Source organism: Python bivittatus, unplaced genomic scaffold (genome assembly GCF_059951505.1).
Source record: "Python bivittatus isolate LINGU-HERP-01145 unplaced genomic scaffold, Pbiv_v1 ctg000700_np1212, whole genome shotgun sequence".
In the NCBI taxonomy this organism is placed as follows: domain Eukaryota; kingdom Metazoa; phylum Chordata; class Lepidosauria; order Squamata; family Pythonidae; genus Python; species Python bivittatus.
In genome coordinates this window covers 34,584,289-34,598,839 of record NW_028277098.1, presented here as the reverse complement: position 1 = coordinate 34,598,839, position 14,551 = coordinate 34,584,289, and the positions used below count along the sequence as shown (strand labels likewise).

At 37.2% G+C, this 14,551-nt stretch overlaps 1 protein-coding gene across 3 annotated transcripts in view; it reads left to right on the top strand.

Moving 5' to 3' along the window:
- LOC103062694 (serine/threonine-protein kinase TNNI3K) overlaps positions 1–14,551 on the top strand; it is a 234,248-nt gene that overhangs the window by 168,946 nt on the left and 50,751 nt on the right. For all 3 annotated transcript variants that reach the window (XM_088154191.1, XM_088154189.1, XM_088154188.1), the window contains 3 exons: positions 3,817–3,869; positions 6,625–6,677; positions 8,677–8,809. In XM_088154191.1, coding sequence (XP_088010317.1) covers positions 3,817–3,869; positions 6,625–6,677; positions 8,677–8,809 — 239 coding nt within the window. The remainder of the gene's footprint in view (positions 1–3,816; positions 3,870–6,624; positions 6,678–8,676; positions 8,810–14,551) is intronic.

Sequence of the window (14,551 nt, the reverse complement as noted above, 5' to 3'; positions counted from 1 at the left end):
TACTCTCTAATACTCTCAAATACAGCATTGGCCCCTTCCAGAATTGTGCATCTACTGCTCCCTTAATTTCCAGACAGCGCTGTCAATGATGGATACTGCAGTAGAATACATCTGGAGGACAGAACCGTTTGCAGTTATTTTTTACCAAAATTGTACCCTCTTTGCCTTGCATAACTTCCACATGATTGGATGAAGGAGCATTCACACATTGTTTCCTCCATGTGTTGACTGCCAAGACTGTTTTAAGGGGATGACAAATTTCCTGATGCTTGAGGCTATTGCCAAATTCCTGAAATATCTTCTGCATTTTCCCTGGATCTCAGTTGTTTTTGAGTGAGCTCACAGTGGGCAGATGTGTTCATAAACGAATGTTTTAATGATGTGATGAGATTAAAAATAAAATCTGATTTTCACAAAATCCTTGGAGAATTTCCTAATGTGCCAGGGGCTATGCCTCTTCACTCATACAGGTTAATCACTTTCAGTAGTGCATCATAAAGTGATCCCACTTCACTGGATACCTAATTTTCTCAGTATGGCGGGGAGGCACTATATGCCTTTTGGGAACAATTCTTTTGAAAAAATGAACTATATAAGAGGAAGTAGTAGTTGCCTGGAATCAATGACAATGATTAGAGAGCCAGTTTGGTCTAGTGCTTAAGACACCAGGTTAGAAAGCAGGAGACTGTGAGTTCTAGTCTTGCCACAGTCATGAACGACACCTGGGTGACTTTGGGCCAGTCACTTTCCCTCAGCCCAACTAACCTCATGGGATTGTTATTGTAAGGAAAATAGGAGGAGGAAGGAGTATTGGGTACGTTCGCCACCTTGAGTTATTTATAAAAATAATAAAAAGGTGGGATAAAAAAATCTAAAAAAAAATGACAAATCTTTACATTTAAAAAAAATAATCTGTGTAAAAAGGCTTAAAGTAAACAAATGCCCAGTGGGCAACAGAGAAATGTTTATCCAAAAGGAAGAAAACTGAATTTAAGATAGTTGCCCACCCCCCAAAATATTGTAAGCACAGACAAAACTCCTGTGTGCTGCCCGGCTTTCCAACCTTGTCAATTTAGGACTGCCAACACCAGATGAAAGGTGAATATTCACCCCCCCCCCTTATGTGTGTGTGAGAGAAAGATACTTGTGTGTATGTGTACATACACCTCAGCCAAAAGCCACATCTCCCGTCTGCATATACCAACCATATACCAACCATTCTGTCACAGAAACCACTTTCATACACAAGTACTCACATACATATCCTCACGTTCCTTTCTTTCTAGAAGTACTTTTTAAAAAGACATGGATTAAAAAGAAGGGAAGGTCTACTGAGAAGAAAGGAGGCTACAAATACTGGAAATGAGGGGGAAAGTAACTGTACAGGGACTGAAAAGAAACCCTGTTGAAGCATTACAAAAATGGGCTAAATTGAATCAGAAAGAAGCAGGGATAAGCTGTTCCTCTCCTAAATTGGACGGTGATGGTTCGACTTATCTTTAAAAGCACCCATGTTAGCAAGGTCTGCAATCATTGGCATCTTCTCTTTATTTGCTTCATTTCAGTATCTTCTCAGCAATTGTAAAATAGGGTGGGGAGTCGTTTTACAAGTAACTGTTTGGGGCCTCCTGTCTCTACAATACTGCAACTAGCATATGCACCTGGTCGGAATACAGTTTCCTTGGCTACCGAAGTCCTATCCAACTAGAAGCTTGAATCTCAGCTAATATTAAGTATCTGTGCCCTGTCAAGCTGGCCAATTAACAGGAAGGAGAGTAAACAGAATGTGTGATCAAGGACAAGGCAAGATCTAAAGTCAGGAGCTTTTGAGGGACAGCATTCAAAAACAGCCACACGTTTAAAAAAGAAAAAGGGAGATACGTATGCAGTGAGCATATCTAGGAGTAAAAAGTAATGAGGAAGGCAAAATTCGTCAGCAGAGGGATAAATATGTGAACCATCAATCAGATGGTTGCAGAGATACCATTTTAGGTTTCGGCAAGAAGGGGTAGGTAAAACAGGCAGAAGAACAAGATTCACAATGCAGTGGAAGGATTTGCTTTGGGGTATATTGAAGATAAAACTCAATATGAAACATATATTTTAAATTTATTTAACTGCTGAACTTTGTACACCTCAGTAAGTATGGATAGATAGACACTCCTGAGAAATGCGATATGGAACTGAGTCCCCACCTTATTAAGGCTTACTAAATGGCATCTGTGATTGCTTCTTGCTCTTATGCCTTTTAGGCACATCAAGAGCCATTTCATAGTTTAATTAGCTGTGGATTATATCATAATTGGACAAATATATTGCATTAAGGAAAGGAAAGGAGTGAAAGGCTTGGGATAGCCCAGCTATATGTTACATACATTGATTCAGTTGACAGGATTTATTCTACAGTTCAGCTAAGTAATTGTACCTGAATATACAAGCATAAAAAATAGCAAGAGAAATAAATGCAAATAGAATTGAAGGACTGGGGAATCCCTTGATTTTATTTATTTGTATATCAAATTTGTCACTGCCCATCTCATTGAAACAACTCTTTTCCATCAACGTGTTAACTGTGGGTAAGCTTGGAATCTCCCAGCTGATCCATCTTATGGAGATCTTATGCTGCTGAGTAAAGCAAGTGCAAGCAGGTGTTGGTGGAGCTGCAGATAATCTCCTACTAGCGAAAGACTGACTCTTTTCCCTCACTTGCAAATGTTTGAAATACCATGCCATGAATCTTGTCCCCCCCCTGCCACTGACACACTGATCTATTGCAGATTTGAGTTTTGACACGAATGTTTCCTTTTCATCCACACAATAGAGGTTTTGATGTTCTCTCATAGTGGAGGACATAGGGCAGTGAAAGAAATCTAGAAGGCAGGTGCGCAATACTCATTAAGCTCTCTTGCTAGCATCTGCCAATGCAATCAAGCCATTCCAGAGCTAAAAAAAATTCTGCATGTATTGGAGAAGGTTCCATCATTACAAACCAGAGTCTTTCTGAAGGCTATTCTCCCCAGGGCGGTTGCTGCAATGATTTTAAAGATTACCTTGTCATGAAGAGGTAAGATCCATGTAAATCCTTCATAGTTTTTTTATACAAAGAGGAAGAAAAATCCTAGGAATGTGTGATGAGAGTCTGTGAAATTAAATCAAGTTTTCAAAGAGAAATTAGCCTTTTGAAATCAGCTCTAAATAGCCTTCTCCTTAGGAAGCTTTTATAGGTGTTGACAGTAGTCTGCTCACAGCTGGGTTCTGCAGTCTTTTCTTACACTCATTTATGCCATTGTAAATTAGGAGTGGCCCACTTTAGCTGAGTGGAGCTTAACTGAGAGGATAATCAGGTCTTCTGATTTTATTGAAATGTTATCACTGGGTTCAGTCCCAAATGTCACCATCTTCATTGCTCCTAGGTAATGCTGTCACATAATTAATAAGACTGTTACAGATGATCTTCCACTAATTAGGCAATATACTTGTTCTACTTACTAATTAAAGAATGACTCTGACATTTGGACTTACTAAACTGTCAAGCTTTCAGGTATATGTGTGTGCGTGCATACACACACACACAATGTTTTATATGTGTGTGCAGGTGTGTATGTATGTACACACACACACGCAGGTATGTGTGTGTTTTTTCTAATAATAACTACCTGCAAAACCCTAAAGGCTACTTGGTAAAAAATAAGACACTGCTTAGGTATAGTATATGAGAGCATGATATAGTTTCTTGCACAAATTATTAGTATTTTTCTATACGTCTAATCATATTTATGATGATATATATATTTCTCTCTCTCTTTCTCTCTACAGTCACAATATTCTCCTATATGAAGATGGCCATGCTGTTGTTGCTGATTTTGGAGGTAAAATATTGGGGATTTAAAAAAAAATCATAGTACAGTTTCCCATACTCTAGAGCAGAACAAGATGCCATAATGACTTTGGACTGGTGGACACTTTGGAATTTTGACAGCATATCCCAGGTTGCTTTTAAATAATTGGCTTTGGCGAGTCATTAAAAACCCATTTGCCAAATGTCAGTGTGGGGAGGAAGTTTTTTACAACTATCTCAGGATACTTCTTGCTATTCCTAGATTATGTTTTTTAGGCAGAAAGGACATATAGGAATCTATTTTTTTTTTTAAATAAAGGTGACGGTGGCAAGTACTAAGAGAGCTTTTCTGAGACACCACACTATGGACCTCAGAACCACACTCCATTCATGAAACAAGAAATCTGTCTTCTATGCTGCATTTTGTGGTTCAGCAGATTTCTTGGGGGATTCTGGGAATCATAAATTGGGTTCTGATAGGTCCATGAAACCCACAGCCTCCATTTTGCCAGCCCTATTATTCAAACTACCTTTTTTAGGAAGACTTAATTAAAATTAACTGTAGCAAAACATTCTCAAGATACACTGTATTTCTGCATATTTTTCACTTATGATAAACTTGAAAAATAGTCTAGATTGAAAGCGGACAGTCTTATTGTCTCAAAAAGCCACACGTAATGGTAGGTTGAGGGGAGGGGCTTCTTACCTATCACAACACAGAAATACAAGCAAATCTGAGGCACACAGTCTTGTCTCCCAGTCTCATAGCTAGAGAGCTTTCTCCTCTGTTATTATCTTCATTCACACCCCACCCCCATACATACATCTCAGTATACAGGCAGGGGAAGTTTAAAATGCCTTTGTAACCTCCCACAATTTAGCTAATTGGTGCTTGCCATAACGGATGAAGAAAGTCTAGATCAGTGTTTCTCAAGATGTGAGAACTTCAACTCCCAGAAATCCATACATCTTAAAGTGGTCAAGGTTGAGAAACACTGTTCTAGATCACTGTACTCCTTGGCTATTTCCAGCACCAATCAGCTGGGGAGGAGATGGTAACCAAGTTGGGAAGGCTTGTAGATCCCATGGAATACCAGCCAAAGGCAGCAGTGTGCCCTTATATAATCCAGATGCCTGTTCTAATTTGGATCTGCCACTGGTTCCATTTTCAACATGCAAATACAATATTAAGGTGTCTTGCCATTTCTAGAAATATGGATAAAAACCTGTTTATAGGTTTTTGTATTTGACAGCCCCACTAGTAGCCTCAAGATGGTTTTGTTTAGCTTTGGCATTCCCTAAATACGTGGACTTCAGCCCCCACAATTCTCAGTAATGGTTGTGCGATTGTATAAGATGATGCTGTAAAAATTGTCATTCCCCCATCTCACCAAACCTATTTTTGCCCCAAATCTGGAAAAAACTCCCCACCCTCCAGCAGTAATGTGGATGTATGGAAGAGGGTTGCAGTAAGGAAGCAGAATTGCCCTGCTTTAAGCTCTATTGAAAAAAAAAATTCTCTCAGTAGAAAATTTGATAATGATTTTTATCCTTAATTTTTAAGGTATTAATGACTCCATGTTGTTTTTCAAGATTACATGCACATGAGTGAAAACTACACAGATAGCAGTTTCTTGGCAAGCCTAGAGTTTTCAGTTATATTTTACCATTCCACACATATTCTTAGTATTGCAGGTCCAAAAAGACAGGTAGTTATTATCAACTATTCTGGGAGTTAAAATCCACACATTGAAAAAGTACTCAGATTAGTGAAGATTGCTTTAGAGAAGCCAGAATTCCAGAACAATGAATGAGCTGGTAAAGAAGGAATGGATCATGCCATTCCTCCTCTATCAGTCCACTTGACAGAAGGCATTTTCCCCGAGACTGCTGCAACAGTGATAGGCTGATTTTTTTTTTTTTGGTTGATCTTATAGAGGAGAAAGTCTTTCTTCCATTTCAACAAGGAAGCATACGACTATAACTTCACAGCTGGAGATTTTCAAACATTTTTTTAAAAAGAAATGCAGGGTTATGTATTTCATATGGTGAATAGGTTGCTATTTGAAGGTTCAAGCTGAATCTTTAAAATCATAGAAATATCGGGAGTTGAATCAGCCAGGGGGATTCTTCCATTAATACATCTTCTGCTGCCCACAGATCTTCTAAGTCTATCACATATAGGGAGAAGTGTGTGTGTGTGTAAAAATGCTAATTAGACTGAGTGAAAGAATGGCAAAGGCCATTATAAAGGAACAAAGAATTAATGCCTCTGGTTCTTTATCCCTTGTTTTGTTCATGATTGTAAAGATACAACATTTCCATCTAGCAACTCTTATCTGTAGGTCTTCATATAAGAGGACACTGTGATTAAAATAATTTGAGTGAGATGGTGGTGACTAAATTTGAAAAATAAACAAACAAACAAACAAATAAATGCCTTTAAAATGCCAGAAATAAGAAGAGCTTGTACAGGGTTTTCTGCATTAGGAGTTATTACAGCTGACACTGTTAAGGAGCTTGGATTGAAGCACCTCTTTTTGGTGGCATTTTGAGGCCTTGATTGCTGAAGTATTCAAATAAAAATGTGTGTTTTTACGAAATTATATGAATTAATGTTATATTCTATGAAACATACCACACTGAAACCCAGCTATGGTATTACTGCATTTCTGTTTTGTTTTCATATAGCTACTTACTTTTTTCCCCCACTAGCTTATCTGCATTAAGTGATACTGATTTAAATACTCTCCTCCCTTTGTCTTTGTTTTAATTTTTAATCTCAGAATCAAGATTCCTGCAATCTCTGGATGAAGATAATATGACAAAACAACCTGGGGTTTGTCTTTTGTTTCTCTTTAACATTATTATCATATTCATATATAATATATAATATTACACACACACACACACACACACTCACCCCAAACCTAATATAAGTGGATTTTCTTCTTCCAAAGTCCAGGCTACAGTATAGTGTGTTCCATTGTTTCTTTTCTACATTAATTTTCGGTAGACTGCTTGAAATCAACAAAGATTATTGGGTAAAAAATGTTCTTTCTGCTTTGCTTGCAGAAATTGGCTTCTAGTCTGCATCAGTAATTACCCTAATATTAGCTTATATTAGCAATTGTTGTTCAGAATCATACTGTAACTCTTGATGGACAAGCTTCCCACCCACTCCTGTTTACATCATAATTGTTTTACCCTTTCCAAGCTTTCATAAAGAACTCTAAAGAGAAAAAAGTTGGGTTTTGCACTGAGAATTCTCACAGATACCTTGCAACATTCGTGCCTTTCTGAGAAAGTCCCTTTTCTCAAATTATCTTTGCAAAATAGAGTGGGAAACAGTTGCCTGGGAGGGGAGAGCTTAGTTGCAGTGGTAGAAACCCCACAGATTAGTGAAGATATGAACCAGAACCCTCTGAAAATTTCCTCATTTCTTGTTGCTATATAAATACCTTGGTCAGGCTTCTTGCAAATCTGAGGAACTAGGATTTTTGCCATTACAAGTAGTTCTCGCCTAATTACCCTAGCTGGGACTGAAATTTCCATCACTAAGTGAAGTGGTTGTCAGTGAAACATCACGTGACTACATTGCTTAGTGACAGCAATTCTGGTAGTCCCAGTTGCAGTTGTTAGGTCAGGACCGTGCCATTATTAGGTGAGGATCTCACGCTTCTCCTACACTGCCATGCTCAACTGCCCCCATTCACCTATCTCCCCACCATCTTTACCCTTCTGGCCATCCTGCACTCTGCCACCACCCCCTACCCCTGCCATCCCCCACCTCTCCCAGCTGACCTTCGCCGTCTTCTTCCTCCTGCTGCTGACCAGGCACGCCCAGACAAGGCAGCTCCTGGCCCTTTTCCTGGCCTTGCAGAGGCCTCGCAAAGGCTTTGTAAAGGACCAGCAGCTGCCTTGGCTGGGCACACCTCAGCAGCAGCAGAAGAAAGGAGACAGCAAAGGTCAGCTGGGGGAGGCAGGGGATGACTGGGGTAAGTGGCGGAGTGCAGGGAATCCAAAAGGGAAGAGATGAGGGTGAGATAGGCAGGTGGCGGGAGTTGAAGCGCATGCTGCAGCCATAAATGCAGGCAGGCTGCCAAGTGCCTGAATTTTGATCACGTGATCACAGGGGCGCTGCAATGACTGTAACTTCGAGAACCGGTCATAACTATCATTTGTTCAGCACTGTTGTAACTTCGAACAGTCACTGAACAAATGGTCATTAAGCAAGGACTACCTGTAGTCATTATAACTGGGGTTGCTGACTTCATCCTCACTTGCAAAGAATCAAGCCAGGGGCTCATTTGGAGTACTGAGCTGCTCAAGAGCACTGTCACCATTTCCAAGGCTTAAAAGGGGACAGAGAAGCCTATCAGAGGCCACTGTGCCTAAGCCTGAAACTGACAGTGAACATACAGTAATCTGCACATATGTGAAGAGACATAGTATTCAATCATTTGTAGATTCAGTGTTATTAGTGTGCTATATTTCTCAAAGAACACATGTTGCTCCTCTGTAAAAGGACATGTTGCAGAACTGATTGCAGACAGTCTTAAGTAAAACTGTATTTCAGAGTAGAAACGTGTACAATGAAAAGTGTTCTGGTTTTTTGCAGGCAATGAATCTCATAATGCAATCTATAATGCATTTGCTGCACGAATTAGTTTTAATATGGAAACAACCCAATCACTATCCTTTCCTTTCATTCATAGAATTATTTTGTTAGCATATTGCCAGAAAACAAGCAGAAATAAAATAGAGAAGAGATGGGCTCCCTTGTGAAGAAACAAAACATACAGTTATTGCATTATTGATGTTGTCTTGATATATAGAATCTGCGCTGGATGGCCCCTGAAGTATTCACACAGTGTACGCGGTACACCATAAAAGCTGATGTTTTCAGCTATGCCTTGTGTCTCTGGGAACTGTTAACAGGAGAAATTCCATTTGCTCACTTGAAGCCAGGTAAGATGCTGAGCCAGTTTAACATCAAGGTTGTTGCACAATGAAATAAATGTTTGCATATAAATAACATTAACTTGGTTTTAGAGGAATTATTTAGAGGCTTGCTTCTTTGTTTATTTATTTATTTATTTATTCTGTTTCATATTATGGGGTTTCAGTTTTCACATAAAAAATGCAGAGCCAGGGTACTACAGTCAAGCCATAGTACTCCTTGAAATCAGGACCTCATCTAGGAAAAAGAATTACACAGGCAACTGAAGAGCTGATGCTGACAATTTGCCCTTAGGTCCTTCCTCCAAACGGAGCTTATCAAATGCATGACATGGTTCAGGCTTACTAGAATTTTAATATTCTTTTGCTACAGGAACTGGTGTCTAAAAGATAGCAATATGTTGATGAAAAGGTACTACAAAACAGAAGCAGAAAAGTACCACCTCACCTTTTATATAAAAGTCTCTATGACATCACAGCCAGACACTTGTGCTGGGGGACCTTCAAAGCTAAAACTGGGCATTACATGAGTGAATCCAGTGTCAATTTTAGAATTTTAGAATTTTAGAATTGTATAATTTCAGAGGGACCTTGGAAATCATCCAGTTGACTCCCTGTTCAGCACAGGGTCGGTATCTGGATGCATAGTAACATTTGCCAATTCCGGAATATATTTGAATGTTCTTTTAAAGATTTGGGGGTGGGGGGAAGATGGTCAGTAACCTTCAGTGCATTTGGTGGAATCTGACTCTGATTCTTTAAAAAAAAAAAAAAAAGATAAAAGAAAACCATGCACATTTCACTAACTTCATTTGGATCCAAATACTGGTTGCTGTTACCACTGCCTACTGAACCTAAGAGGTTTCTGGGGAAATCAGCCTACTGTAGTGGCTGAGGAAGGTCTATGCTGTAAATTGGTTCTGTGGAGCTGATCTGCAGAGAAGTATAACAAAGAAGGCATGGGGCAGAGAAAGGAGCATCTCTAAGGAGAACAGCAGTGTCTTCCTTTTCCTTCTGCCCAGCTGCCTTTCCCTACTGATTTTTTTTTTCAGGTTTCTCCTTATTGTTATTAACAGCCAAATGCGTTCACAGTGCCAACGGTCTTCTAAACACCAAGAAGCTTGCAGTCTGAAGAATTCCCCTGAATCTTCCTGTTCTAACATGTATCCATTGATTCTCACTAATTAGCTTCACTTGTCTTGCACAACAGCTCTCCATCCCATTTCTCCATTGGAGATGGCTGATCTTTTCAGAGTCATTATTCCTCCAATGCATTTAAAGTTATATATTTATTGACCCTATGTTCTTATATTTTGTCAGTGAAATCTGAAGAAAATTCCTTTATTTCCCTTCCTCCTGAGAGCTTATTAAATCCAGATTCACATTTCTTCTGACATTTATGGAATTATTATTGTTTCCTTAGTCCATTCTTTTTTTTTCCTTCTCTCTTTTCCTTTTTAGCAAAACTTTTTTTTTTTTATTGGTGGCTTTGCTGGCATTAATTTCTTAAATCTCTTCAAATAGAGGAATGAGGTTTTGATATAGAGTATGGATGGCCATTGAAGTAGCTTTGCAACTAAGTTCACGTGTTTCTTTTTTTTTATTAATTTTTATTAAATGAATTTTAACAGAATGAAAACAATACAAATTTAAAGGAAAAGGAAGGTAAAAGTAAAGTAATTAGTAAATAAGAAAGAAATAAAAGAAAGAAGACAAGAAAAGTAAAAAGAAGTAGCTTCTGATCTTCTTTATAGCAATTATAAACACATTTATATTTTATCCTCTCTCTAAAGTTACATCATGGCACCCTTCTTTCCATACTTTACCCTTTCTAATCATCAGACCCATAAATCATAAGTTCATTTTTTTCTGTTTTCAGAAAAAAAAATCCATAAAGGGTTTCCAATCACTAAAAAATGTAGTTGTCATCTTTGCCCTAATCAAACAAGTCAGTTTCTGTCATCTTCACCAACCATTCCTCCATTGTGGGTATTGGGTATTTCAGAGTCTTTCAATCTTTGTACATATAATAATGTCACTACAGTTACCATGTATAAAAACAATCTTCTATAAGTCTTTTTTAGCTGTCTATCCATCAAGAAAAGTTCTGGTTTCAGTTGAATATTAATTTTTAAAATGCTTTGTATCATTGTATGTACTTAAACCCAAAATTTTCTACCTTTTTCACAAGTCCACCAAGCATAATAAAATGACCCTTCAGGTTTTCTACATTTCCAACATAGATTTGAAGTACCTTTATACGTTCTATATAGTTTTTCTGGTGTTACATACCAACAGTACATCATTTTATAAACATTCTCTTTTAAGTTGTAACATAATGTGAATTTCAGTCCTTTCAGCCACATATTTTCCCATTGTTCCATCTGTATATTATAACCAAAGTTCTTAGCCCATTTTATCATATACTCTTTAATTTGTTCTTCCACTTCAAATTTCAGTAAGAGTTTATATGTTTTGGCAACTACATGTTCATCATTTGTACATAATTCAGCTTCAAATTCTGTCTTATGTTGTTCAATTCCAAATATCCTTCTCTTTATTTTAACTCTTTCTTTTAACTGTACATATGAAAACCATTAAAAACTTAATCCTTCTGCATTCAATTGATCTTTTGTTTCATCTTATATTCTCCATGTTCTTGTTCTAACAGCTCTCAATATGTTAACCATTTCTCTTTGCCTGCTGTTTCTTTTCTATGAAATGCTTCTTGTGCTGAAACCCACAAAGACTTTTTTAGGCACAGCCTGAGTTTGCATCTATTCCATCTTCTCAATATGGCACTTCTAAAATAATGACTTTTAAAATCTACATTAATCTTAACTTTATTCTACCATAAATAACCATGCCATCCAAACCTCAGGTCATGCTCTCACTAAAATTCTCTTATTTCTCAGTAATACCCATTCTTTCATCCAAACCAAACAGCAGGCTGCAAAGTACCATTTCAAATCAGGCAATCCCAATCCTCCTCATTCCTTTGCATCTTGAAGAATTTTAAATTTAACTTTTGGATTCTTCCCTTGCCATATAAACCTAGATATATATTTCTGCCATTGTTTAAATGCTGCATCAGTTGACAAAACAGGTACTGTTTGAAACAGAAACATAATTCTAGGTAATACATTCATTTTTAGCACATACATTCTCCCCAACAATGACAGCTGTAATTTTTTCCATCTTAACATGTCCTTCTTGATTTCATTCCATACCTTAACATAATTATTTTGAAATAACACACAGTTCATATTAGTCATAATAATACCCAAGTATTTTACTTTTTTTTCAACCTTAAAACCATTTTTCCATCAGTTGTATTTTGTCTTCCATTTTCATATTTTTTGTTAACATCTTTGTCTTTTGATTATTTATTTTAAAACCAGCTAACACACCAAATCCTTTAATTTTTGCATTAATATTTCTATTCCTTCCAAAGGGTTTTCCAGAATAATCACCAAATCATCAGGAATTGCCCTTAGTTTATATTTGTCTTTTAATCTTCACTCCAGCAATTTTATCATCCTGTCTTATATCTGTATTCAATACTTCAAGAGCTAGAATGAACAAAAGTGGAGATAAAGATAAAATCCTTTCTCCTCCATTGTGATTTAACAAATTTCCTAACATATTGGCTGGTTTCACACAACATGTTTAACCTGAATTAACTCATTTTCTGGGTTCACAATATGCTAAACCATAGACTAACCAAGATGACTAGGTTAGCACAATATATCAAGGTACAGAAAACCTAAACAAGGCTAACACTAGCCAAGATTATCCTTCTGTGCAAATGTACTTGGTGGGTGTTTCTCTGCCCTGGTTATGCATGTTAGGTGAACCCAGCTAATGTTTATCAGGGAACTGTGAGGCTTTCTGTTCCCCCATCAAGTTATTTTGGGTTTCTCTTGTAGAATGGAATTCTGGATAGTGTTGTCCAAATTGGTATATGATATGTACTCTCAGATATATCAGTAAGAAAGGGAGATCACTCAATGCCATCTTATCTATAAAACATACTTCAGTCATTATGAAGGATCTGTGGTCAGAGTAAATCTCTAGTATTAATAATGTCTGATTCAGTCCTGTTAGCTCAATTCACTGCATTGAAACAATTGCTTCAAAAGATTTCATAACTGCCTAGGAATAATCTAGACATAAGATGGAGAAGTACAGGAAACAAAGCATTCAGATTAAGAAAAGGAAGCAGACCTTTAGGTCTTTGAACCAGCCCAGGATATTTTGAGACACATGCATTACTGTCCCCAAGGTCACAATGACCACTGACTAAGTCAAGCTCTGTACAAAGTAAGAATCAAGAAGACAGAGAAGGAATTTTATTTGATATGGCCATTAATAGGTAACTTTCCCTTCAGCTCTTTATTTTCATTTGGCTCTGTTCTTTGGAATTCTCCCTTTCTAAGAGATATAATTCCAGTTGTTAAATGCTTGTGAGCTTCTTATTCTTTACTATTCCATACTCTCTTCTGACTAAATGTCATGTCCCTTACAAAGATTTCTAGAAGCAAGGAAGAATTGTGTTTTCCTCTTTGTTAGGAAGAAAGAGAGAGAAGACAAAATACGAACGCTGCCTACTGAACACTTTTTGACCCTAGTCTTTAACTCTCTTTGGAAAATCAAGGCAATTGGTTGGGCTATTAAACCATGATGAATTTTAAAATATGTTTAAATAATACAGGGAATCAGATAGAAAGTTGGAAGGGAAGCACTTTAAAAAGAATAAAAGAATCAATTGGCATGTGCTGAGAAATTGTTTAGGTTTTATAGTACAAGCATAATAGAAATAAAAAGGTAACAACCCATTACGTAAGCCATAACTGCCAACCAATTAAACTACTGCGATGGTGTTTATCAATTAGGCACAGCCTGTGCTGTGGAGCAAAAGTTCTTTGTGAAGATGAATTACACTTAATAGCTAGTGTAAATCTGAATGAATAAACCATTTAGGGCTGGCATAGTAGCTTCCTTTTACTATGTGGGTATAAAAGGTCATATTGAGTTAAGTCCAGAGAAGCATAAAGCATGCTGCTATGGCTATGCAAAAATCAAAACCTTTGTTTCGTTTTGCTATATTGTCTGCAGTGGTGGCTTAGGAAAACCCACTGGAGTATTTATGAGATGAACAGGCATATGAAGATTAATAAAAATAAATCCCAGTTGAAGTTGAAGGTGGAGTTTGATTTCCAGAGCCAAACTTGCTGCTCAGATTTGTACATCAGTTAATTTTCAGTGTCTTTATTCTATACCAGAAGGTAACTGTGAAATTTATTTCTAGACAGTTGCAAATTTACCCGTTAAAACTGACTTGCTGCAATTCACTATGATTAACTGAGAAACTACCAGAGACTAAACTACAGTCTATACCTCTATCATAACACGGAGACAGAAGGCAGTTATCCCATATTAAATATAGCATAAACCAAGTAGACGGGATATATTACCACAGAGGTGCATTTATAATACTGTAGAAGAATGGTGAAAGAAAGAGACATAGTATAATGGGATCTCCTTCAATTTCTCAGTTAGAATATAAATCCTACATTAGGTAGAATTTCCTATATGTGACACCTCTCCCATTTTTTTATTATTTTTAAGATATGATGACACCCTACCTAATTTTAACAGTAAAAACTGTTGATAAAAAAAATATGGTAAAACTTAACAATTGTACTGATTACATTACAGGACATATGCAAAACTTTACTTCAGTTATTT